Source organism: Candida orthopsilosis (genome assembly GCF_000315875.1).
Source record: "Candida orthopsilosis Co 90-125, chromosome 5 draft sequence".
Classification (NCBI taxonomy): domain Eukaryota; kingdom Fungi; phylum Ascomycota; class Pichiomycetes; order Serinales; family Debaryomycetaceae; genus Lodderomyces; species Lodderomyces orthopsilosis.
Genome location: NC_018298.1, coordinates 1,028,396 through 1,055,791, shown reverse-complemented (window position 1 = coordinate 1,055,791; position 27,396 = coordinate 1,028,396). Strand labels below are relative to the sequence as shown.

The 27,396-nt window shown below is 37.9% G+C and overlaps 8 protein-coding genes across 8 annotated transcripts; 5 read left to right on the top strand and 3 right to left on the bottom strand. All coding sequences in view use genetic code 12, as the record gives it.

Annotated features, from left to right (window-relative positions):
* Nucleotides 1–1,255: 1,255 nt before the first annotated feature.
* Nucleotides 1,256–2,320, top strand: CORT_0E04710 (hypothetical protein; the record flags this gene model as incomplete). The annotated part of the gene is made up of 1 exon (XM_003870137.1): nucleotides 1,256–2,320. One exon carries the CDS (start codon nucleotides 1,256–1,258, stop codon nucleotides 2,318–2,320), a length of 1,065 nt encoding a protein of 354 aa, XP_003870186.1.
* Nucleotides 2,321–2,673: 353 nt separating this feature from the next.
* CORT_0E04700 (Sec16 protein) lies at nucleotides 2,674–8,685 on the bottom strand (the record flags this gene model as incomplete). The annotated part of the gene is made up of 1 exon (XM_003870136.1): nucleotides 2,674–8,685. One exon carries the CDS (start codon nucleotides 8,683–8,685, stop codon nucleotides 2,674–2,676), a length of 6,012 nt encoding a protein of 2,003 aa, XP_003870185.1.
* A 3,062-nt stretch (nucleotides 8,686–11,747) lies between these two features.
* CORT_0E04690 (serine/threonine protein kinase) lies at nucleotides 11,748–13,793 on the top strand (the record flags this gene model as incomplete). The annotated part of the gene is made up of 1 exon (XM_003870135.1): nucleotides 11,748–13,793. The coding sequence occupies one exon, from the start codon at nucleotides 11,748–11,750 to the stop codon at nucleotides 13,791–13,793; it is 2,046 nt and encodes a 681-aa protein (XP_003870184.1).
* A 482-nt stretch (nucleotides 13,794–14,275) lies between these two features.
* Nucleotides 14,276–17,524, top strand: CORT_0E04680 (Rgr1 protein; the record flags this gene model as incomplete). Its single annotated transcript, XM_003870134.1, has 1 exon — nucleotides 14,276–17,524. One exon carries the CDS (start codon nucleotides 14,276–14,278, stop codon nucleotides 17,522–17,524), a length of 3,249 nt encoding a protein of 1,082 aa, XP_003870183.1.
* Nucleotides 17,525–17,641: 117 nt separating this feature from the next.
* Nucleotides 17,642–19,606, bottom strand: CORT_0E04670 (hypothetical protein; the record flags this gene model as incomplete). Its single annotated transcript, XM_003870133.1, has 1 exon — nucleotides 17,642–19,606. The coding sequence occupies one exon, from the start codon at nucleotides 19,604–19,606 to the stop codon at nucleotides 17,642–17,644; it is 1,965 nt and encodes a 654-aa protein (XP_003870182.1).
* A 377-nt stretch (nucleotides 19,607–19,983) lies between these two features.
* Nucleotides 19,984–21,111, top strand: CORT_0E04660 (Bub3 protein; the record flags this gene model as incomplete). Its single annotated transcript, XM_003870132.1, has 1 exon — nucleotides 19,984–21,111. The coding sequence occupies one exon, from the start codon at nucleotides 19,984–19,986 to the stop codon at nucleotides 21,109–21,111; it is 1,128 nt and encodes a 375-aa protein (XP_003870181.1).
* Nucleotides 21,112–21,574: 463 nt separating this feature from the next.
* CORT_0E04650 (Rms1 lysine methyltransferase) lies at nucleotides 21,575–23,419 on the top strand (the record flags this gene model as incomplete). Its single annotated transcript, XM_003870131.1, has 1 exon — nucleotides 21,575–23,419. The coding sequence occupies one exon, from the start codon at nucleotides 21,575–21,577 to the stop codon at nucleotides 23,417–23,419; it is 1,845 nt and encodes a 614-aa protein (XP_003870180.1).
* Nucleotides 23,420–23,498: 79 nt separating this feature from the next.
* Nucleotides 23,499–26,567, bottom strand: CORT_0E04640 (hypothetical protein; the record flags this gene model as incomplete). The annotated part of the gene is made up of 1 exon (XM_003870130.1): nucleotides 23,499–26,567. One exon carries the CDS (start codon nucleotides 26,565–26,567, stop codon nucleotides 23,499–23,501), a length of 3,069 nt encoding a protein of 1,022 aa, XP_003870179.1.
* Between the last annotated feature and the right edge of the window lie 829 nt (nucleotides 26,568–27,396).

Genomic DNA, 27,396 nt, shown 5'->3' with positions numbered 1-27,396 from the left:
GTTATGAACTTTCCTCTATCTCTCAATGCAAGAATATAAGCTCGGTTCAATGAAGTGCGAAACACAATGGAACAAATTCACAGTTTTCCATATCTCCAAGTCTCTATTCTCGCATGCGCCTTAAATTCCCTAAGGAATCTGTTTTCCTACGGATAATAATCAACCATAACACATTGTGTGTGAATTATTATATGTCATATGCAGTGCAGATGATTCATTTTCCGATTTCCTCCGTACGTAGTGAAGTTTTATTTTGTGACAGATATTGTACAATGGAACACATACTCCGATCAACGATTATCAGAAGAACAATAAGAGGGAAAAGAGAGTCATCTGCAATGCGTTTAAATTTCTCTTTTTTGCCTTCTCCGAGTCACATTGAGCCGAGGGCCAATTACTTAGCCCTGCTGCTATTTATTGTTCTCCTCCTTTTGTAGTACGTACAGCGGGTAAAAGCTCTGTTTCAATAAGAAATCATCATGAGGCAGTACAAACTGAGAGCACTCCGAGATTCAAGGGTTACTCTACTGCATGGGGTTTAAAATAAATCGTAGTTATGTTAAGTCCTTTGCTCGGCATATTGCAGGTTGAACGGAAAGCCCAGTCTCAGAATTTATTGCTGTCTTTTCTTCTCTGATCATAGTGATTAGTGTGTGTGGAAAAATAAAAAAATGAGGGGTTTGCAAGAGAAAATTGATGGTTATCTTCAACTGACTCCGTCACATCACCACACCTTTACGTTCCTCCCCGACTTAGCAGCCTGGGTTCCAGTAGCACCCCTGTTGGTAGTCCCCAACCTTTCCTCTTTTAGACTCTACATTGAAAGTAATGGAAATTATCAGCAGCAAAAGGGAAGTTTAGTTTATATCCAGTGGAAGAAAAAACTCTATATACAGGATTATCCCGAAAGACAATTCCCCTCATATGAAGCGGATAATTTTACACAAAGCATTTTGTAGTATTGAGTTTAGAGTTGCAAAAAAAAAAAAATTAAATTTTTTTTAAAAAAAATTCACAGTTTACCCGTAAGACCACAAACCATCATTAGTAGTACCGCCTATAAGGAATAAAGAGATGTATAAATATACGTCAATATCACCCATTTGAAAAAAATGGTTCAAAGAAGGATTCTTATCAATCCTATTTCACTTATCACAACATATCAGCTCACTCCATACTAGAACACTGGCAAGAGGTTCTCCTAATATTCTAATTTGTACTACCGCATATATATTCTTATAAACATATAGCAACTATGTCTGATTTACTTAATTATTCCATTATGCACCCAAGATCACCAGTGTCATCCAATGTGTCATCATTCAGTAGTCCTAAGATGAGTCACAATGCACCACCTCAAAATACAGTCTTGCCACCTATTAATACCCTTATGCAATCTGCATCAGTATCATCACAACAGCTAGAACATTCGCCAGCTTCACACATCAAATTGCCGCCAATTAGTCCTTCAAATTATACATTAACCAGACCGGGCTTGCCAAGCTCAATTTCGGTTTGCTCGTATAGTGCTGGTGGCTGTTCACAACTTACAGAGTCAAACTTGTCCCACTTCCAATCCAATAGAGATTCACATGGATTGGGTTTATTGAGCTCTGCTATATTTTTGGAACAACAACAGCAACAACAACAACAAAAGCAGCAACACCAACTCCAGCCAAGCTCAAGATCTTCATCAGTCCCATCATTGGCCTCATCAGCTTCTTCGATTACTTCATATTTGTCATCACCAGCAACACCTGAATTGGTCCATGCCAATATCCAAAACCAGCAACCAACACCAGTTGCCACACCAAAATCAACGTCCATCTCATCATCAAATAAGCCAGCTTCTTCATCATCATCTTCCACCACAAACAAAAGAAGGCAGAGACTTGGCCCATCATGCGACTCATGCCGTGCTCGTAAAGTCAAATGTAATGCCGAAATTGCGATTTTATCTCCATCCACCACATCACTTGCATCCACATACAACCTTACTTCACAACAACTCGATACATTATCAACAACCCACAAATTATGTATGGGAAATTTCCAACTCCTATATGTCAATGAAAAATACATTCAATTCAAACCTTGCAATTCATGTGTTGGTAAGAAAATCGATTGTCGTTTCTCCAATGGGTTCACTAAGGAAGATATTTTGAGTAATAAAAAGAAACTGAAGAAATCTTCCAGTGCTGGGAAAGTTACCAAGGAAGCTACTAAGAAATTTGGCAGCAAGAATGCCAGTGGTGTTTGTTTGGATAAATTATTAAACTGTGGTGCTTTGACTGAAGCCCAAGTTGGTATCACTGCATAAGACAGTTGGTGGAGGAAATATTTGGGTTGTGCATTTTGTATTATTTCGAAAAAACCCCTTCTTTTTCATTTCTTTTGGTTTTATATTATTTTGGGTTTGACGGTTGGTTGAAATAGATTTTTAATTAGATTGTCCGTATATAACAGTGGCTTTAAGTTGTGAGTTAAATTCATTTCATTTTGGCTTGCTTTGATTTTCTTCAATTCTCCAGGAAAAGTTGTTTAGTTTATTTAGGAAAATGAATACAGAGTTTTATAAAACAGTTGATTACCAGCTATAACGCTGATAATTCGTTTCGCTTCTACTAATCGTCCTTTCAGTTAACTTTATTTTAATGTACCCTATACACAGGCTTATTTGTCCATCATATTAACATATCCTCTACGTCCAGCTCGTTTGGCCTTACGCCCACCACCTCCAGTTCCTTCACTCAACGACAATAAGTCATCCAATCCAGCATTGGCCAAGTTGGCACCACCTGCTACTTTTGATTTGGGCTTAGGTTTAGGTGTAGGTCTTGGGGTAGTTAAACTAGAATGACCTGTTGTATTACCGGATGCAGGTGTAGGGGCCAAAGAATCAGGCGCAGGTGGTAAATTAGCGTTAGGTAACGATGCCGACGATGATGGTGGTGGTGCACTGTTGGATGCAGCACCGGTGGCAGGACCCGGTACTGCAGGTTTCTTCTTCATACTGGGTGGAGGTGGAGGTGCTTGACCTTCTTTTAATTGCTCTTCAATTGATCTTGATTTATCCAACCACCTTTTGTGCTTCTCATCATAATAAAACGTGTTTTGATTTCCCAAATGTGCCCTTGTTGGTTTTTCTTTACCATCATTCTTGCAAAACAAGCCACTAAGCCAACCATCTTTGTTTTGCCTTTGCTTTTTCTTCTCTTGCTCCTTAGTAGATTCAGCTTGCTGTTTTTGCTTTCCCGTTTTAGTTTTTGTCTCTCGTTCAGCAATCTTTTGCTTATTCTTCTTTGCGTCTGCATCATCGTCATCTTCATCCTCCTCTTCCTCAATCACCGGCACATAATCACGTACAGTATCATCTTGTACTTCATATTGTTGGTACAAGGCACTTTGTTGTGATTGTGATAATCGCGAGGAAAACAATCCACCACCTCCGTGTGAAGGTCCATGTGTTCCACCGAATACAGAATTGGCCCGAGTAGTTGATTCAGGACTTCCAGGAATGGGGAACCCATCTAATGCAGGGCCCCTATCAACAAATCCTGGAGTTGTAATGTTGGATGATCCCACATTCATTGGATCATATCCACGTCCTTGGTTCAATCTTAATGGTCTTGCTTGTGGGGTGTGCAAAATATTTGTCGACTCAGCAAGTGAAGGCTCTTCAAAACTGTCATCAATACCAGGAACAGAAGCCTTCATTGGTGGGGCTGAGCTGGTATGCTCAATTGCCTTGAATTCGTCTCTTTGAGGTTCAGAATAGATGCCAAAACTAGTATCGACATTAGTTGGTGGCGCTTGAGAAGGAGGCTCTGGAACAGTTGGAGATGGTTCCAGTTCTTCTCCTCCCGTGGGCTTTTCATTGTGTTGAGCAAGATGTACAGCAGGTGGTCCATATTTGTTACCACTGTCATTATCACTTGCTGGGCCATACTTGTTGCTCGATGAAGATGCCGTAGTTGGGCCATATTTGTTTCTTTTGGACGCTAGTTTTGCTCCACTTCTAGGGGCATATGGATTTGCTCGCATAGTTGGAGGGGCAGACTTGGTTTTTGACACAGGAGGTGGAGGTGGAGGTGGAGGGGCATCCGCTGATTCAGGTTTAGCTGGTTCCACGGATTCAGCTTGTTCAGTAGCTAATTCGTCCTGTGGATGAGCTTTCGTAAGAGATTGCGATGGTTCAGTTGGATCGACAGATTCACTTTTAGGTGGCGGTGGCTGTTTCTTCGCTGGTGGGTTTGATGGGGTGCTTTGTTGATTTTGCATCACCTCCGACAGCGGTTGAGGGATTGGTTTTAATTCAGGAGACTCTTTAATGGTTTCAATTTTTTCATCTTCTTTTTGCTCGTTCGTTGAAGCACCAGCTGGTGGTTGCTCCGTTTCTTGACTTGCGCCATAAGCAGCACCGCTACCACTACTACTAACAGCAGCAGTATTATGATGGAAAACATCACCGGAAATTACACTTGATATAGAGTTACTCTGTCCATGATGATGATTAGGTTGCTGAGGAATTGATCCAAGCGATGAAGCGGACGCTTGTGCTGCGTTGTTGGTGTAAGGATACGATGCAATCTTGCGACCTGATGGAGAATAACCTTTACTTTGCAAAAACGATTGGTGTGTGGAATCAGGCAATGGGTGGAATTGGGAAGTGTTACTAGCTGGTGGCACGTATGGTGAATACCTATCTGACCCAGGACCGGCAGTATGAGGAATGGCACTAGGTGTAGTTACCGCTGCGACGGTGTTATTTTGAAACGAGGAGTTTGCAGCTAGATTTGGAGGTGCATATTTGCTAACAGAGGTTGAGGACAATTGGGATACCAAAGGTGGAGCAAATGAGTTAAATGTGCCCGCAGCAGCACCAGAGGAACCTAGAGGATAGCTTGCATGATGAGTTACTGGTGGCTTTCTCTCAAATGTATCTGGAGTCCTCATTGCTGGCGAAATATGGCTATGCAATGTACCCAAATCCAAAGTTGATGTGTTTCTTGACGTTGCTGGACTGAATTTGCTGAAAACTCCATTATCACTACTTTTTGGCTTGGCTTCGTCACCAGCAATAAATTTATCAATTTGACCCCAGACTTTATCCAAGTTGACTTTACTCATTTTACTTCCAAACCATCCTCCTTGTTCGGTTGATCCTAGTTCGCTTAGTCTCACTATAAGGTTTTGAAACTCTTGAATCAATTGTTGTGAAACAAATGGTGATCGGTTGCCTAATGATTTGAGAATTGAATTGATGTAATCAATGTACTTTTGGGACTCGTTGCTCAATCCATAATCAGCCAAAGTGGACGCATGTTTCAATTTTATGGGCAACAAGTGAGGTAATGGAGCTGACTTGCCACTAGTGGTTAAAATATACTCATACAATTGAGTGTACATTGAATTAGATCCTGATGAAATCACCATGAACCCCTGTTGACCAAGGGGTAAACCAGCCAAGATAAATGATATTTCTCCACCCAACTGATTACCACGAGTGATTAACAATTTACCAAATTCAATTAAAAACTCCTTTGATTTAACAGTGTTGATCATTGCTACTGTTGATACAATATCCCTCCAATGCAAATCAGCATAATCGCCTTCATTAGCCACACTAGTCAAGTCCTGAACGACACTTTGCACATTACCAGCAAGAACTTTCAACAAAATAGGCATAATATGCAACACCTTATTGTTAGCTTTTGAAAAGGGGAATGCGTTTCTAGCATATTCAGATGCGATTCTCGCAAAGCTTTCCACACCATTGAAATTAGCAAGGACTAGAGCCATTGACCAATCCCCCTTTGTGATTGTGTATTCCAAAGCTTTATCAATATGACCCGCTTGGATCAATGCAAAAACGGTATTGATACTAGCACTATCCAACTTGTATGCATTGGCGGTTCCACCAGTTATGGGCAAATTTTGAATATTGAAATTGATATTTGGATTCAAAATGAGACAAATTTGTTTCAAACATTCTTGTGAGGTTAAATCACCATCGTAATTGACAAGTTGTGACATTACACCATTCAATAAAAGCTCACTTTCAAGCGCATTAGCACGCAAATATCCACCCGACACATCTAACCAATTCAAAATATCTTTCTTTTTCAGTTTTCCTTTGATCAATGGTCCTGGAAAATTTACATATAAATCTTTGTCTTTGCACAAGTTCGTGATTGACTCAATACAAACCACTGGATGATTATATGCTTTGTTGACTCTCACCACAGCAACATTTTGAGATGTACTCCAATTGAATATAGGAAATTGGCGATGTACCAAATCTTCAGGATTGACAACCTTTGGAGCAGTTTTGTAAATGTTATTGCTTCTTGCATTTGAAAATCCACGAACTCTGCCCGGTGGTGGCACAATAGCTGGTGTGGTCATCGACTGAGTTTGTTGTTTTGAAAACAGAGGAGACCCATCACTAACAACTGGAGTCACCATTGGAGCATACGGATTGATTTCCTTTCCTTTACCACCCACAAGTGAGTTTGTCCTGTTGTGGGACTTGGGCTGATTCAGTGGTGCATAAGGACCAGCATTGGGGACATATGGGCTATTCGAATTAGGCAGTCCTGATCTTCCCACATTTGTGTTAATTGAATGCGAGGTTCTTCTGTTTCCCTGTGCACCATTAGCAGCAGATGGTGGGTTGTTAATTGAAGGAGACGGCTGTTGACCTTGTGTCAATGATTGCATCAGTGGCACTGGCCCCGCAGCAGGCGCATACATACTTGGCGGGGGAGGCATAGCTTTCAGATGCAGAGCTCCTTGTTGCATGGAAGGTGGGTGTGGAAGTGGTTGATATTGCTGTTGCTGTTGAGCGAGATTTCCATTAGTAGGAGGAAATGTGTATCCAGCGCTGGAACTAGCATCAGTATGCGGCACATTCACACCAGGTTTGGCAATACCACTGTGGCCAATACTTGGTACGTGCTGTTGGAAAATAGGTGATGTACCTCCCTTGGGCATATATGGGTTCATCGGCGGTGGTTTATTACCAGCCTTTGGAAGCACTTGGCTCTGAGGTGCAGTATTATGAAGTTGATTTTGTTGCTGAATTGGTGATGTTACCGGATGGTATTGGTTGACAGCCTTGACTGGAGCAGCAGCTCTAGCAGCCTTCTTTGGCTGTGGCAAATCAGCATCTGGGAAATCTTCGAAGAAGGATTTCTTTTGTTGTGGAGGTGGTGCAGGCTTATCCTTGGCTTGAGATTGGGACGAAGATCTTGACAAACTCGAAGCCTGTCGCGGTGGTGGTGCAGCAACATTAGTTACAGAATTTAATGTATCTATCGAGTTTTGCGATACTTCTGATGAGGGAGCATACTTGTTTACCGCATGTCTAGGTGCGGGTTTGACCTTGTTGACAATCAACTCATCAGGGAAATCATATGCATCACTTTTCTTTTTTGACTTTGCCAAATTTTGTGCAAATGTGGAAGGATCTTGTTGTTGAGCCTGCGATGGCGGTTGCGCATATAGGTTTGGCTTTTGTTGTTGTGGGGTGTATTTAGGTTTTGCTTGAGCTTGAGTTTGGGCTGGAGCTTGGGTAGCTTGTGCAGGAGGTTCTTCCAAAAAGTCATCATCAAGAAGAAGGTCATCATCCAACTCTAAATCTAAGTCAGCAAGCTTGTTAACAAGTTCGTCAGTTGATTCCTTTGGCTTAGATTTCGAAGAGGTGTCAGCTTTTGTGGTGTCTTTAGCATATCCAGTTTTGTCGATTACAGAAATGTCTTTGGTATCTTTCTCAGTGGGTTCAGTGTCCATTCCATCTAAGTTCTGGAAAAAATCCACGTCATCATCTGGAAACAATTTATCTAATTTGAACTCAAGCTGCGATTCAGCCGGTTGATTGCTTTCTGGTACCTCCTGTTCTTCCGAAGTTTGTATTTCTTCCTCCACTTGAATTGCGGGTACACTTTGTGCTTCCTCTTGAACTTGTCTCAGTGCGTCTGCATTTTCATTAGGCCCATCATTTCCACTCAAAAGCAAATCAAACTTGTCTTTATTTGCAGAAGCTTCAGCAGGAGATGCATTGAATAAACTATCATTGTCCATATTGGCATCATTTCGTGGCGAAGACAGTGGCAATCTTTGATATTCTCCTTCGTCATCTATCTTATAATCTTCAACTTCTGGTTTATCTTCCTCGCCCAATTCCAATGCTTGTGCAAATAAATGATCGCCACCGGATTGATCCTCGTTTGTAGCTATCTGAGTATCCACTGTTTCTTCTTGAGGTGCAACTTCTATGTGTTCAGTTGTGTCAATGCTACTTCGAAAAACTTCTCTTGGCTGAGGCACTGAAAGGTTCTTGAAAAAATCACCCTCTTCATCGTCTTCCGCATGTTCCAAAAACTCAAGCTCCTCAATTTCTTGTGGTCGATCATGACTTTCTTGATCTGGCCATGGATGTTCATTGCTTGATTCAATTTCAATATCAGGATTTTGATCTCCAGTTTCTCCATCGTGCTCTGGGTAGTTTATATCATCAATCCGTAAGTTTTCCTGCTGATTGTATGGAGTTATTGGATGATTCTGTTGAATCGACGCAAAGAAATCGTCTTCGTGATTATTGAATGCCTCTTCACCTCCTCCAAATAATTCATCAATTGAGTTTTTTGAATCTCGTACTGGAGACTCTCCTTGTGACGACATATCACGTTATGTCTCTATTTGTTCTGATTATATATGTCAAAAGCCTTATACCGGCACAGTCCAAGTCAGTGTTGTAGGGTACAAATAAATGCACTTTCGTTGATTTAACTTTGCGTTTGTTGGTGAATAACTGATTTGGTTGAAAAGATTTTGGTGAGAGTGAGCGTGAGAGGGTAGTGTATAAACCCAATCTCCCACTGAATGGAGCTTTGACGTGTCTTTTTTTATGTAGCGACATTCTATAGGAAAACCAAAAACGATACCAAACAGCAAAGATTAATAATAACTCAAAAAGCCGAAAGGTTGCAGAAGGACCTTTTGAGTCTGGACCCCTTGCAAGTCTTGTATGTTTCTCTTAGTGACAGCTTATTGTGCCAAGTTATGATCCTTAATTGGAACAACACACATAAGGTGTGGGCCAGAATCTATCACCGGCACACTCGCTCATTTTTGAGCTTGAGACAAGTTCAAAGCAAAATTAAATAACAATATAGCTTGCTCACTGAGATTTGCGGTAAATTCATATGGTTGCACGTCAAATACGATGATGTACTTGTGTTGTGACTTTCTAGTAAAAAAAAAAGGTGTTAAGCTATTGGAGATTATAACCTAATAAGACCGGGAGATAATGAAAAGTGATTAATTTAATACTTTTCCTGGGACAATATGCTACGATAATGTTCACAGATGAGTTACAGTGTTTACTCAATGCAGAGTTGTACACGATATCGATGGAAACTGATCAGAGAGAGATAGAAGCTGTGAGGCGTAGTGAGAGACGTTATAAAAGCTTACCAGACGGTGACTGTATCAAGTGAATAAGCGGATTTATGCAATCGATCTCTTTTGGTGTTGAGCAAAACGATCTGTGATTATTGAGTATTGGTGAATTTGCTTCAAACCAGTTGCTCGCTGCAGCGATGGATAATTGACATGTTAAATGTACTAATGGGTTGGTTTTAGATTCTTCTATTTAGTCTATTTATATTGGTTCAAGTAATTTTCCTCATATTCATCTCATACTCAGCAAGTGGTACATTAAAAGAAATCGTATGGTTTTAATCTTTGCGCATTTCTCTTAACAGAAGATAGAAGCGCAAAACTCACGTAGTTCGGTAATAAGTAAAGAAAACTGACGGCACTGGATCTCCTACAAAGACAAAACCTATGTACGTATTTTAAATAAGATAGGTGTAAATCGCTAGTATCTTTACAAAAAAGTGATTTCCCAATTGGGAAGGATCATTTCCTAATTGGGTATAGAGATACAAAAAGCCTTAGCTTTAGTAAGGTTTGTGCAATTTAAATTTGAAGGCGAGTATGAAGTTTGTACAAAATTAAAAGTTTGGTCTGCTAAGAACTTTCTTCACTGACAGATAAAAGAAGTGAGAGCGTTGGCTGTTGAGGGCGATGGTATACACCAATAAAAGGTTGCTTTGTATAGTGCAAAGTGGAAGTTATTGCGTTCAGACTGTATACAGTAGTTTCTGCAATATACGAATAATTGGCCATTGTAATGTACGGCTTCTACACCGTACGAGAATATTCAATTATTTGTGTGAGAGCACAAAAGTTAGGAACAAAGATTCACAACTTGTGTTTGAGCGCAACAATCAGTTGGGTTAGTGAAGGTCTGTAGCAGCCCTCACTACATTATTTTAAGGCAGGAGCCTTGTACCTTAACAGAAGTATTAATTCAGGGGGCGGAACGGGATTGCACTTGAAAGAAGTTGTAGAGTACATATAAAAGCCATTTCATACAAGGCTCTTTCATAAAACAATTTAACACACCTTACATTTTGTGAACTTTATTTGTTTGTACAATTATTTTTTTGGACAAGTCTACACGCACTATCCATTGCAATTGATATCTATCATTGTAATAGAGTATCACTAATATGAGATAAGAGTAATAACAGTATGAGTAATATTTCCCAAATACAAATCATACTAAATTTAGAAAGAGAGTACTTCAGCATATGTAATTAATTGATTAATGAAAGATAAGAAAATTTCTTAAGTGGTTAAACGAGAGATGTCAAAACTGTTTGTTGTTGATCTTTCAATGTCAATTTTGTCACAAAGTAAATGTCATAAATCTACATCATGTGTCATTCAAACACTAAACAAATATAGTTTTCCCCACTTTTACTACACATACATATACTCATCCTCATCTTTAATACAACAACAAGCATACAGAGTTTGTCATATTATATTTGGATCTTGCTCTTTCCACCCACCAGCAATATTATAGTGAAACAAGGGAGTCAGTATAATCTATGTAACGTGTAATTGAAAGCCTTGTTATCTATAACTCTCTCTTTATATAAGACCAAGGCTGATACAAAAAGATAGGAGTAATCAATACAATTTAAAAAATTAGTATTCACTTAGACGATAGATTTGACGACGGAATATAGCCCAAGACAGTACTACTAGTACTACTACTACTACTACTACTACTACTACTATGGATAATTTCTGTTATATAAGTTAGCCCTCTTTACATTTGGAATATATCGCTGCATATGCTATGTTATTGGTGGTTCTTTATATAGTTATTGTGTGATTATTACTCAACAAAATACAAAACTAGTACACAATAGTAAGAACAATAGTAATACGATTTTTACTCAATCACGCTTTTCTTACAACAACACAATACAGCGCTATATATATATATATATAAACAACCCATATCTCAACACAACACAGCACAGCTCACTCATCACTACAAACAACAACAGCCATCGCCGCTAACACTTACTACTAACCTATCATCACCCACCAATTCTAATACCACTACTTTTTTTTCTTCAACTCATCTTTTATCCCGCGTGTATCTCAACAAGAGAATATTATTACTATTCACTGCTGGAGCAAACTGCATCAACTTACATACAAAGCACACAGTCGACACACACACACACACACACAAGGTCTCAAGGATTTTGGGAAAGATCTGGCATTTCAATTTCCAAAAAGATTTTCTAGTCATTTGACGCATAACACCCCCAAAAATCAAACGATTTTTTACGTATTGAGTTTGAGTGTTAAATATGTCATCCGATAGCAACACCACAAAAGTTATGCTGAGACTAGCACCTAAACCTCACGACAACAAAGCCACAATAGACGGCGATGACTCACAAACAAACACCAATAGATATCCAGTACCGCATCCTCTAGCAATGAGTGTTGACACCACAATGTCATCAAATAACGCTCATTTATCACCATCGCACCAACATCATCAGTTTTCCTCGTCCTCGTCACCTTCACCTTCACCAACTCCTACTTCCAGTGACATGCTACCCCGCTCTATTTACCATAGTCCAACAGCCACCTCGTCTACTCCTAATAGGTTACTCGGGAAGAATTTAAAGATTGATGTACCGTCTAATGATGCCGATCCTGACAGACATCTAGAACAGCCAACACAACATCACTCTATTAGATCATTACAAACACTACTTGGTGAACCATTGTCATTCCAGCAGCAACAACAAGAACTAAAACAATCAGACAACAACGATACCAATACTGCCGCAGCACCATCTACTAAAGCTAAATTAGCAAACAACACTGCTACTGTCCCATTGGAAGATATTACTCAACTTCCTACACCCGTGTTACCTAATGATTCATTTGCAAATTATAGTCATTATCAACAAACGTTGTTATCATCACCCCCAAAAAAGAGAGATGGTGCCAATTGGTTCAAACCAGCACAATCTGCATCTCCAAGAATCATCTCCGACTTCAAACCAATTGCTAGAGCTCACAGTTTGAATACAGGGAAAAGAGTGGTCTCCAACCCTGTTGAATTAAAGGGTATGACTAGTGCATCTAGCACAGAATCGTCAACTAGTACAGATAGAAATCAAAACAATGAACAACAACCAACTACTTTAGAGTCGCCAATCACTCCAACTACATCTCCTATTATATCTCAACAAACATCCAAGTATGATAATGTGGAGTTCTACTCACAGAGGTATCACACCACTTTCAAGTTTGTTAAAGAATTGGGCCAAGGAAATTTCAGTACTGTTATTTTAGCAAGAAGCATAAATGATGAAGTTGCAATCAAAGTCATTACCATTCCCGAATCGAAGTCACAAATTGTCAATTTCAAATCATTTATTCTTCGAGAGTTGAATATCCTTTACCACGTATCTTATCATCCATGTATAACATCATTACTAGAGTATGACATCACCTTAGATATCAAGAGGGAGGAAATAGAAGCAGAAATCATTCCAGAAGATATTGACTCACAAGATGAACATAACACTCGTTTAGAAGATGTACCAAAAAACCGCGATCAACTAATATTCATCAACTATTGTCATGGTGGCAACTTGTTGAGTTTCCTTTTGGAACATAGTCAATCATTGAATGAGAATAGTATCAATTATTGGATCTACATTCATCGTGTTGTGTGTGAGCTTATTCTCACTACGTCATTTCTTCATCAACAAAATGTCATCCATCGAGATATAAAATTGGAGAATATCCTATTACTTTACTCAGCTGAGGAAGTGGATCAAATTTTTGCTTATAACGAGACAATGTCAACTCCGTTTATGAATCTCAGCGATTTCGGATTATCGAAGAAGCTAACTTCACCCAACCAATTACTGCAAACTAGATGTGGGTCACAAGACTATATTGCACCGGAAGTACTTATGGGTTTACAATACGATGGACGTTCAACTGACACCTGGTCAATTGGCGTTCTTGTTTACTCGATCTTGGAATCAAAACTTCCATTTGATGTTCGAGCACCATCTGCCTCATCGGCATCAAACTCGGGTATATCACCCTCTGTGTTAAAACGAAGAAGGTCCAAAAAGATCAGTACTGCTCATAGAATCGCCATGATCGATTGGGGATGGCAAGATATAAACGAACGAATTAACAATGAGGCAATAGATGAAGATATTAGAGTTATTCAACAACAATTGAAATCATTTGTTGATGCTGTTTTAGTACGTAAAGACAGACGGCCATCAGTAGGCCAAATTTTGGAGAAAAAGGAATTCAATTGGATAAAGCAGAGTGTCCCACAAGCAATCGTCAGTTTTAACCAGATGCAATAAAGGAAGGACCTTTTAAAGTATAGCCCATTCATTCTTTTTTACGCTAGTTTCTTTCGCTAATGTTGTATTATGTTTTGTATTTATTTGCTGTATAGTAGAAGAGTAAAGTAAAAGACTGGTATGCTTTGTAGAAGTGAGAATTGAAGATATCGTGTTATTACTTCTTGCGACAGTCGGAAATAACGTCTCAAAGAACAAACAAAAAAATTTGTAAAATCTTTAAAACCAAATTCAAAATCCACTAGTTAGCTTGAACTAGCTACAATTACATCAACTGATTAACATCCGGGAAAGCTATTCCGCAAGCGATCCATCACTCATAGAAGCTTTAATCACACTCCTTTGCATTACTAAAAGCTACAGCTCTGTGGGGTCTTCAATCTGTTTGCATTAATATCCACAAACCACAAACCACTAACACATTGAATAACAATCTTGCAACACATCATACTAAGCATTAATTACAACCTTAATGGTCCATAATGGGACAACCACAGAATGGAACTATAGCCGAACTGAAGAATGGAAAGGCTGATACAGTCGCCGTATCTAAACAAGATCAGGAGCAACAACCACGTAGTATTCCTCATATCACCGCCAATCTAATACCTTTATCCAACATCCTCAAATTCTATGCCCAAGAATCATATAAACAGTTGTCAACTGCAATAGAAAATTTATCAACCAATGTCGATGAAGAATCGGACGTAAAGCGGAAAAAGTACTTTCTTGATATAATCATATCGTTACGACAAGATCTCCTCAAGTTGTATACCTTGATCAAATGGGCCAGTGTATCACAAGATGTATCAAAACTTATCGATTTGTTGAATTGGTTCCGAATACAAGATTTCCAATTTGATCACTTAACACATCAGTTGGCGGGATTGAGTGGATTTGGTGGTGCTAAATTACCCAATTTCGATATTGAAACAGCGTTGGAAGTGTTTTATAAAAAGAGACCAATTTTACCATCACACAACTATCTACAACAACCAAAAATCAGTCCTCACAAGGTATTAGAAGTATTGAAAGATTTGAATTTAGCATTGATGACTAAATTTGCTTTGATTGATGTACCACCACAATTCCAATTTGAAATAAAAGATGGTCGTGCTTATATTGATGTACTGAAAGAGTTTCAAGTTTGTGTCACCATGGCCAGTGACGATTTGAGTACCGATAATCCATTTTATATGATTGATTTCAAATTCTTGTTTGGGATCAATCAAGCTGAAACCTTGGTCACATTTGGAGAAAATGATTCGATTGTTACTAGGCTACCGACAGAATCATATACGAGGTTGGAGAAAATTGCCAATCAGGTGCTAAGTGTACTGGGATTACAAGGATTGTATGAGTTATTACACAAGTATTCCATATCATTCAAATTGTATCTTGTTTCCAAACAAATACGAGGTTTGTTGAATACTTTAAAGTGGAAGAATAATTTGCAAATCAAGTATGCAATGGGAAGTTCTTTGATTATAGTCAATTATTGGACACTGCATTTTTTGAACTCGAATTGGAAATCGTTTATTGAGATTGGAATTGATCGGAAATTTAATTTGATTTATAGATGGTTCCGTAATGGCAAATATGAGAGTGAGGATGTTGTTAAAAAAATAGTGCAGGATAGAGAAAAAGATTGTGGTGAGATTAATGAAGACACTGACTCTCTTTTTAAAGAACAGATTGACTCCGTGTCGTCTAATGATGAGGAAGCTTCAGCTGAAGAAGTCCATATTGAATCAATTATTAGCTCATTCATGATTTCACACTCAGCTGGTATAATGAAGATGATATTCAAGTTACTCAGAACTAGGATAAGCGGGGATATTGAAATGATAAATTCACATCGGATCATGTTTTCCATATCACCCAAGAAATCAGCTGTGTTAGCAATCAACCCATTAACTGGATTATTTTACTTTGTAAATCCAACACCTATGCAAAATCGACTTTTGAAACGAATCAATTCACCACCATTGTCATTCTCCAAACAACAACAGTCGCAACAAACTATACCTGAAAATAGTTTTGTTGAGGGAGTAGTTGTAGTATTACAACAATTGATGTTGGAAACATTTACCAAAGAGGTCAATAATTACTTATTCACAACAGAATGGATCCACAATAGCATCATCAAGTTGAATGATGGAGAAATAAACAACTTATTGAAATCGATCGATAAGACAAATGTCAGGGATCAAATCACAGTGCAATTCTATCGTCGCAAACACTGGCCATCTACTTGGTTTCTTATAGTTATGGTTAATGGATTAACCTCAAGTACTGCATGGTGGGTAGCACGAATTAAGTCAGTTGATGCTAATTGGGTGGTTAGTTATCTACAGAATTTGATTTATAATCCAAGGTTGGATTACGAGTTTTTCAAAAATTTGGGTAAATCGACGTTCAAAAAGATTATCAATCATGTTATTTTGGATGAATTGCGTGCCAATGGAATTGAGTATGACAATGTATTGGCAGATGAGGAGCAAGCTGGTGATAACGATGCAGCCAAGGAGGTGAGGTCGGAACTTGATGGTCTTGGTTTGACGAGCGCAGTATCTAGTGGGTCTGAAAATGGATCAGTTAATCAAGTGACGGTAATTTACAAGTCAATTATAAAATTACAAAATACAAACTTGATCCCAATTGAAAATTCATCATCTCATTTTTATTTACAAGTGGAATTGATCAATGAGGATAATACCAACAAGATGAATTTGAATTTATTTGGTAAATTGAAAAACTTGTCCATCAAAAATTCGCCCGAAGTGGCTAAATTCAATCTTATAATTGATCATGAGAAACAAAATGTTGAGGTTGCCACTTCAGTAGATTTGAATCTGATAATCAATGAGAATCAGCAACACCACCATCATCAGAAACAAGGATTCTTGAATCCTATTTTCGACAACTTGAATAAATTAAACAATTTACTTCAAATTCTTGAACAATTGAATAATCATAAAGTTGAAATCTTGGATAATTCAATTGATAGTGTGGTGGTTAAAGTCAATGAAGCTGTTGATAAATTATTAATACAATTGCCTCAAAATCCCAAAGATGCCATACAGATTAGTGCAGTTAATACAAAACCATGGGAAATTGAAATTATAATCCATTTTTTGAATCAGTATTTACAAGTGACGAAATCAACCGATATTGTTGGAGTCATTCATTATCTCGATGAATTTGATCCTATCTATCGTGCAGTTAAACAAGTTCAAAAATTGCTTAATGAGCAGGAGAGTGGCGTATCTACCTCAGGTAATGCAGCTGCTGACGATTTGAAATTAAATAATGGATTAAACAAAATCTGTTTCGATGCCATTTTCAAAAATTTGAATCTGATTCAATTTATGTTCAACTTATCATCAACTATTTCAAATTCGCGTAAGATTCAAAAAGATAAAATCTTGATTTCATTATCATTCAAGAAAAACAAATTTAATTCCAATGATAATCAAAATTTGATTAAAGTATCATTGAAGAACAACCTCAATTCCAAAAACGTTAAATTTAGACAGTTGTTTGAGTTGATGTTCAAAAGTATTTCGGAAATGGAACGCAATGAACGTGATGAAATTATCAATTTACAAGAAAATCATCTATTGATTAAATTAAATTATGATTTTTTGATTAGTTGTAATGTAATTGAGGAAATGATGGGACGGATAACCAAATGTTTTATTCAATACTTGACTGAGGAAACAAAATAAAACAAGTGCTTTCATTAGGAACCCAAAAGGGTATTATCATACATGGATTGAACATTAGCGTATCTAGTTAAAATATGTAAACTACCTATATATATATATTCACACGTAACATTTTGATTAATTGAATCCTTCGAGTACTCTCAACGCCTTTTCTAATCGTTGTAACCCAACATCGTATCTCTCTTGATCTAAAATCATATCAGAACTCAAACGAGATAAACTATCAATAATTTTCTCAATCAATTGTTTTTCTCGAATGGGAATATTTAGTGAATTGAATTCTTCTCCAATGATGGTTCCATTCATGCTTTCAAGTAATGAAACTAGGGTCTTGTAACTGAATGGTCTGAGTTCATTTGGCCTAGCACTAGAAGAAGTGGCTGCGATGGCACCCCTGTGATGTTGCTTTGCTTTATCTTTACTTCGTCTCTTGTGCTTTTTGCTGGTTGATGATTTGGATTCATGCTGTTGTTGCTTGTTGGGGTTTGGTGTTGCGGTAGTTTTGTCTGTGGCGGTATTGGTTATGTTCCTTGCTGGTTTTCGAATTGAGTTCTTGACGGATTTGCCTCTTGATGGATGCTGGATTGGTTCTTCAATATCATAATACTCGTCATCATAATTGGGATTTTCATCGTTGACGTAGTATTGGTCCTCATTTGTCGCCGCATTCGGCTGTTGTTGTTGTTGTTTTTGAATGTTGGCCGATACGTCTCTTGCCCGAAGTACATTTTCTTGCGATGGTCGTGGTGGTAATGAAGGCTCACGTTTAGCTATCGTGATTAAATCGGACTCATTTCCATTTCCACTTCCACTATGACTATCATGATCAAGCTCTTCGTCTTCAACTGCCAAAGATTTTAACAATGGGGTCATTTTAGTGGATGATGTACCAGTGCTATACCTATGAGAAGGAACTTCTGGTCCACGAGATTCAGTATCAGAATCCTCATGGGGTCCCGTCGTATCAAACACGGCCGAGCCTACACCTATCTCATCATTCCTGTTTTGTTGTGGAGCAACTAGCTCATTGTGATTCTTCATTGAGCTAAAAGTAGATATTGACGATGCATCCTGCATTAACTGATCCAAATCATCAGTAATTTGCATTGTTCTCCTCCTTGTTGTTTTATCGCCGAGACCAGTGGAAATATCATTTGAAGTTGTGCCTGGTGGAAGCATCGAAGTAGGACGTCTTGGTGATCGTGCTGGTATTGCTCCTTCAACACTTGTTTCAAATGTCTTGTCAGGATTCAATTGCATATTGTTTGAAGTGTTTCTGGTTGGTAATTTCCCCATCAAGATTGAGCTTTCGTCATAGTCTGATTCGTCATCTTGGTCATCGTCCGGTGTGTGGGGTGAGTCTTTAACTGGTGTTTTTCCTGTATTTAAAAGTTGACTAGTTTCAACCAGATTGACAGTATTCATTGATTTAGTCTCCGTAGTGTCAGCTGCATGATCATCGTTGTCACTTGACAGTTTCTTATTTTTCACCCTTTTGATCTTGGTTGAGTCCGATCTTTGTAAAACTACAGGAACTGCTTCTGCACTCAGCTCAATTCTTCCCGAATATTGACTAATGTTACTGAAAACTGATTCCCTATTCAGTGCGCGTGTCAAGTTTGCTGGCTGTTGATGTATCGGTTTAGCTAATAGACTTTCAAGGCTTGACGTATCTTGTAACTGTGACAACTTAACACTAACTGTCCTTTGATAATCACGACTCAGGATTGATCCATGTGTTGATGGGGCTGGTGAAGAAGACCTCTTTTGTTTAGCTGAAGTTGATGATGGTCGTACAACAGTTGTATCAGGGGCTTCTGAGGTTGTGGTTGTTTCTGGATTGACTACATGCAATTCGCGCTTACCATCACTAGCCTTGTTGGTATTACGGTCATCAACTGATTCAATATCACTAAGATTGCTAGGTGGTAACAGGTCTGTTACTACAGGAGACTTGTTCGGCGAAGCTGATGACGTTTCGATTGACTCCAACTTGGGTTTAATCACTGGTGCTGAATGATCATGATTATCATAATTTGAACTGGAGCTTGTATGTCTTGAATGAGACGATGTTGATGACATGTTGTGGCTCCTGAGTAGTAACTAAAAGCAGATTATTCAGACGATGATAAATACCAATGGGTCGTTTTTTAAGTCAAATTGCATTCTCTTAGTTTCTGCAAGTTGTTTCTGTGGACCATAAAATTAAGTCTTTCCTGGTCTTTGTTTGTGTATTTCCTAATTAGGCGATTTGATTATATTGTAGAATTATTTCCTTTCGATTTTCCAATGGAGTGTCGCACGATTTTTTATGACATTGAAATGTGACACTTGGTGTAAAAATAAGGAAAAAGGTCATGTCATATCGTTTTGTCTCTTTCTTCTTCTTTGATAAGATACGACATTTATGATAAATGACCTATTCATCTTCTGGAACATTTGTGCTTTAACAGAACAATATGGAATCGAACAGTAATTTTATTGAATTGACAACCGGAAGAAAGAATCTTGATTTGATATCTGATATCAAGTTTTCCAAAAACAATCAGTATCAATTGTTGATTGGTACTTGGGGTAGTAATTTGCTTTTATACAATTGTCGTTCATTTACAAATTATCCTCATGAGCCATTGCCGAGAGAGCCCATATGTGAATTGAATGTTGCTGATACTCCATTGAGTATACTCTACCCGGGTAATAGCAATACAAACAGTCAAGCACCACCAATTGTTGGATTATTAGATGGCTCAGTACGGCAAGTTGATTTTGAAAATGTGAAGCTTGGCAAGAATATGGGTCACACATTTGAAGGTGAGGATGTGCGAAATGGTATCAATCACTTGTGCCAAGGAGTAAACAATTCCGTCATAGCCAGTTCATTCAGGGGTAATTTACAACTCCTAGATCAAAGATTGCAGAAGCCATTGAACAATTGGAAGAATGGCAGAAAGGTTTTGACTATGGAATCCACTGAAAAATACTTGATTCTTGGATTGGCGGGGAATGTGGTTGAAGTTTATGACTTAAATAAATTGGGATCGTCTACAGCACCAGCTCCATTGGAAACTAGAGAGGTGGGATTAAAATATCAAGTAACTGATATCAAAGCATCTCTCGACCAAAGCGCCCTCGCAATGTCATCAATTGATGGTAGAGTGTCCATAGAATACCTTGATCTTTCATCAGAATCACAACAGGAGAAAAACTTTGTATTCAAGAGTCATCGGCATTTTGACAAAGAATCAGGGACCGATTTGGTCTATCCAATAAATTCCCTAGCATTTAGAAAGCACGTTAGTCGGAGTAATTTGTTATTCACAGCCGGTTCAGATGGATATCTTTGTCTATGGGATATTAACAAGAGGAAACGATTGAAACAATATCCAAGATTCCAAACTTGTGAAATAGATGGTTTACCACTGGAAGAAGTGACCACGGAAAGCATAGCGAAAATTGATGTAAGTCACACTGATGACTTAATAGCCGTTGCTACGAGTGACGATAATTACAAAAGAAGGCGGCGATTGTCCGAAAGTGAAAATTCTAGGTTGCCTAGTCGGGTGTACGTCAAACACTTGAAGAATTAGCTGATGCGAAGTTACTGAGACTCAAACTCTTTTTTTGAAGCTTAAGAATTTAGTATTCCTTCATTTCAATCACTTGTGGATGACTGTTTTGATTCCAGGTGAGTATATAGACAAACAATGATCAATTGTGAAACTCTACAATGTGTAGTATTGTAATTGAAGTTTTCATTGTAAAGTTACTACCCATATTAGAAATTGCAAAAGTAATTCACTTTAAATTTAAAATTCAGTAGTTTAGTTAAGACACCCCAGTGTGAAGTTTAATTTCAGACAAAGTATCTCGGCAAGTGGACCCGTTCTATTCTTTGACTAAGACACCGGTTGAGCGTAGTTGTTTGATGTAGACAATAGTTTTTCGGAATCAATGCGATGCGATATGATGAAAAAGTGTAGTCAAATATAACTTCAAAAGATCACCTGTGGTGCTTCAACAAACAAATACAGCTTTCAACCGCCATTACCGATGATGACAGCTTCACAATACAAAGATGCGTTTAATAAGTCGACCGCAAATTATCTCGATTGGTTAAAGTCTCACAATGTCGACCTTTCCCCCAAAATTACGATACATGATTACACTTCAATCAACCAAGGTCGTGGAGTGATTGCGGTGGAGGATATCGAAGAAGGAGAAGTTTTAGCTACAATCCCTAAAACGGCATTAATAAATGTTAAGCAAAATCTACTTGTCCATGAATACCCTAACTTGAAGCATTACTTAATGAGACTTCCCCATTGGGATGCATTGATAATCATATTATTGTATGAGTTGCGCAACAAGGAGCAAAGTCAATGGTTAGAGTATATTGACGTGCTACCTCAAAAAGGGTTCAATCAATTGATGTTTTGGAGCCCGAATGAATTGAATTTGTTACAACCAAGTTATGTATTAGAAAGAGTTGGAAAAGATGCGGCTGAAGAAATGTATCACAAGATATTAGATATTGTTAAAGATTTGAAAATTGATGGACTTTCTGACGTAACATTCGATGAATATAATGTTGTTGCAACTATAATTATGTCATACTCGTTTGATGTCGAGTTGACGAAACAAGAGGAGAAGGAAATTAGGAATCAGCTTGGTATGACAAATGAGACTGAGGATGAAGGTGTTGATGACGATGAAGAAGTACCTGACTTAGTAAAACATGAGCATGGAACATGTAATGGGACTGATGAAGTAAAATCACTTCTTGAAAGAAATGGAATACCACTCGATGAGGATGAAGAAAATGATGAACCCGTAGCACTTGAAGACATCGAAGGATTGGTAGAAGAGGACGATGAAAAAAATGGATTCAAAGAAGAAGACGAGGAGGAGGAGGAAGACGAAGAAGAAGAAGAAGACGACGACGACGACGACGACGAAAGTGGTGACGAGGAAGGCTCTGGGCATCCAGAAATTCTCAATGATGGATGCATTAAATCAATGGTTCCATTGGCTGACACTTTAAACGCCGACACCAACTACAACAATGCGATAGTCAACTATGAAGAAAGCAGTTTAGTTATCACAAGTATAAATCCCATCAAAAAAGGTGATCAAATCTACAATACATACTCAAATCACCCCAATGGTGAAATCTTACGGAGATATGGCTATGTTGAGCCACAAGGGTCCAAGGGAGATTTTGGTGAAATTCCTATATCCATCATATATCAGTTCTTTATTGAGAAATATGTGGTGCATGAAACTGATTTGAGTCATTTACTTGAATTAATTGGTGAAGTATCATATCAGGAACAAATGAACGACAATGGGTTAGATGAAGATATCGAGTTTGAACTTATTTTGGATTCTTATGATTGTTTTAGTACTAGTGAAGTCACCATTGAATTAATTTTTTTGGTACAATTGTTAACTACATATTTTTTGATACGAAAGGATGGAGAAGAAGTATCACTCGACTCAGTGAAACGAGTTTATCAAAAGATTTATCAACTTGTTGAATCGAAAAAAGTAACTTCAGAATTGATCAAAAACTTGCAAGAAATTTTACAAATTAGATTGGATCAGTATCCTGACTATGCATCTGAACCGTTGAATAAAGAACTGGGTTCAATGATCAGGGATGTAATGGCCGAAATTGTATTAAAGAGCGAGTTTCATTCGTTGGGTGCGTGTCAAAAAGATGTACAAAAGACAGTGGAGAGGACTTTGGACTCATCAGTAAAGGTGGTTGCTGATGATAAATTAGTCAGAGCCATTACCAAAAACAGTGATAGGGGACACAGAAAAGGTGAAAAGAGAGTTGTTGAAAATGCTGGTGAGAAAGCAAAGAGACCTAAGAAGGCGAAGAAGCAGTAACCAATTGTATGTTCTAATTACTTGTATTTAACAGTTACATAGTCATCTATATTACGCATTAAACGTTAGTGACAAGACCTTATTTTTTCTCGATCGAATAGTCTATTGAAGAAACAGTGTAATCCTTCTCTGATAAGTCATCCCCACCTCGCTGTTGTAGTTGTTGCAGTTGTTGCAGTTGCCTCTGTTTCACTTCATCCAAAGTCCTGACAATCAAAGGACGGGGTCGTGAAACAACAAATGCAGGCTCCATTTGCCTAGGTTGTTGTTTATTGACAATATTCCTTAACTTGATGCCAAAGGTAGACGAACCTTTATCTTCCTTGTTAACACGATTATGATTGTTTCCACTACTACTAGAACAATAAGCATCATGAAAAATCCCATTGGCCAATTTTCTACTTTCCCACAATTCCTTCACCTCGGGATCAATATCATCATTGACGAAATATTTTTCATAAACTTGGTCAATTTCACGTATTCGATAATCATTTTTCAATTTTCGTAATTCCGATTCTCGTAATTGTTGAACAAAAGATGATTGGATGGAACAGGAATCTGAGGAAGAGTCATTGGGATGGTTGTTGTCGTTGGTCATTTCATTTATGTTTGCAAGTCTAGCTCCACGACCACGGAATAAGAATTCTTCTTCACCAATGGATGATAATCCATCATCATTTTCACCACTGGATGCCCAAGTTGGATTGCGATATGATTCGTTGGTGAAATGGCGTTTCATTTGATTAAATGGTGAGACGACAGCCGTATATTCAAATTGTCTTTCGAAATCATCTTGGCTATTGATGGCACTAACTTGTTGAAGAATGGGCTGGGTCTTGGCTCGGGACTTGTAAATGGATATGCATGTTCTAATCAACCAGTAAATCAATTGAGTGATGAATATGACAACCACCACACTATGTATAATCAATTGAATGTACGCCACGTACGTTTTAACTGCTTCGCTAGCATTAACTGATGCAATGAATGGGATACAAAGTGCCGTGCAAAGAAATTTCGCCACGGGGAACATAAATTGTGATGACCAAGGAGTAAGTGGAACAAAGTAGGGCTTCAAAGTGAACAAGGCAATCAATTCAACAACAGAAGTCACAACCAAACATGAAACTTGAGCAACGCCACTATTCTGGAGTGCTCCAATAATAACCAGATTGACAAACATTATTATAAGGTCAAATATAACATAACTGACTCGTTGTGGTTTGTATTTATGGTACAAGAACGACCAAATTAAAATGGATTTCAAGTTGGTGTACAATCTTGAAACATTGGATGAGGTTTTAATCTTTAATTTCCCATAAAATGAAATCAAGTAGTGAAATATGAAGAAAAACACTAAACTAAGCCATACTGCGAGGAAAATAGACGCCAATGATAAGTTGATATTGGAAATTTTTAAATAGCTGTCAGCGCGGTGATCGTGTTGAGCTGTTCCATTAATATATCGTGAATCAAAACTAAAATTGCCCAATGCACCAGTACCTGGGTCCCGCCCAAATGATGTTGGTGCAGTGTTTAAAGACGCTCTTTTGCTTGTAGAGGAGATAGCTCCAGTAGCATACCTCCATTTAGACATGTAATCTCCCCATGGAGTTACAAATGATTCTCCAAAAGAAAATAATTTGTGTGGTATTCGTAACTCATCATAAGGTGTGGTGAATGAAAGAGCACCTATTTTCAAATCATGGAAATTTGCAAAATAACGATGCTTACCATTGAGATCATTAGCAGCAAGAAACATAAATAAACTCAAGACAACAAATGGCATTCCAAATACAGATAACCAAATTTGTAAAATTTGTCCCACGATTAAATACAAATTCTTTCTAGAAAAAAACATAAATGCTGATGGGTTTTTCACAAGGGATTTATGATAATGTCGTTTCAATGCTTTATCGAGGTGCCTCTTCAAGAAAACAATTAGCTGTCTCAACACAATTGACGCGCAAATTACTATTCCTAAATCTGCCATGAAATTGGGCCAAGTGTCTCCTATATGAGTATGTGAGTTGTATTGCGTCAAGCTTGATAGTCCCCCCGCTGAAAGAGTGATATATACTCCATCATCCGACTGGATTTCATGACGAGTTGACTCTTGTTTAACAAGGATGAAATCTATCAATGCACACCATGAAATTTGTCCTATCATGGGTTGATAAAACCCCGGATACAGTAGGTCCAACCCACCAAGAAATAACGCATATTGAAGATAAGTTATAATTCCTGATAAACTTGCATCTCCTTGTTTTAAAAGTTTGGCATTACATATTGTGGAGGCCTTGAATAAGTATGGATTAGTAGACTCTTGATAGGACGAACAAGTCACTGTGAATATATTGACCACTACTGTAGTTACTAAAAGAACCAAGACGCCGACGTTTATTACATCATCGATAAAGGCCGGCTGTATCAAAGTGACGTATGATTTACTGCATCCGATAATGTCTTTGTATTCATTGTTGTCATAAACAATAAAAGACACCTGGTATGACCCTAGTCGATGGAAATGTTGGCTAATATCAGCTTCATAATAAATCATGATTGAATCATTATAGTATAAAGGACACTGTACTAGCTCCCCGGTAGCATTGGAAAATAATTCTGAAATGGTTGAATCGGATGATCCTAAATCAGTATCATTGAAATGTCCTATTAATGAGTTGTTGCTAAATGTTTCTTGTGTATGTAGATCCGGTATTGTAACTCTTGAAATAATATGACTCAGGTTGGTCCAATAGTCTGGGAATCTCGGTCCTTTTCTATACGCAGGGGTATCCTTAACTGATACAACATCACAAAAGTTTCTTGTCTCGTCTATAATTTGTCGTCCCATATAGTTTACTTTGACTTGCAATGTTGTATACAAACCTGTTGTTTGATTATAATTACTAATAGCTGCATCTGTATCGCTATTGTTTCCATAGTAATTTAGCACTTGTGAGTTTATAAAAAACTTTAGTTTCTTCAGTTCCTTATCCATGGCAACATCAGTAATAAACGGTCGTAGTTTGAACCATGCATCTTTTGTATGACAAATCAGACTATCAACAAACGTGGATACCGCAAATTGAGTAAAATAGGTGAAGAAGATAAAAACGAGTGTAAGTAGTAGATTTGGTCCATACATGATAATTGAAAGCCCTCTATCCTTATAACTCTGTGTATCGGATACTATGCTTCCAAAGCCAAATCTTGCATTTGATCACCGTATGAGGCAAGGTGCAACCGAGTTGTTTTATTGGGTCTATGTTTTGAGTGGATGGCTTTTAGTCTATATAATCAGTGTTATGCGTTCTAGAATGTTGGTTTTATATCTCCTCCACTTCTTGAGTTGTTGAATGTAGTATATGTGGTGTGTATTTGGATATCTTTAGTATGTGTGTATCTGGCAACCATTTGAGTTTTGACCCTCTTCGAGTTTTTTTTCTTTCGTATCTGTATGTACTGCATATAAACTTTGATTTTACACTAACATGAAATTATTTAAACTTCGATATCGGCGTAATAATCAAAAAGATCAATTTGATCATACAAGAAGGTCCCTGAATTAGGATTTTACTGGGTTCACATCATTTGATGTATGTCGTTGTATATGCTATGGAATCCAGTACTGAATGAATTGAAATATTGCATACATACACTCATGGCATGTTCTATGTTTATCAAATACATCGTTTATTTTACCACATAACAAAAAAAGGTGATTATGATGTAAAACGTCTTGAAATTATATTGAACGAAATGAGACTTGCCTATACAATGAGATGAAATGATATTTATGAGAATGTTGTTTTTACGATGTCAATTTTGTTGCAAGAAATTAATGAGCATAAGGAAGAAACCAGGTGAAGAGAAGAAAGTCAAATTTCGGTTATCAAATTCAAGGTGCTTGCTCTTGGTACCCCAGCTATTGCAGTAATTGCCATTTCTAGGTACTCTAGCAATTGTCTTTTCAC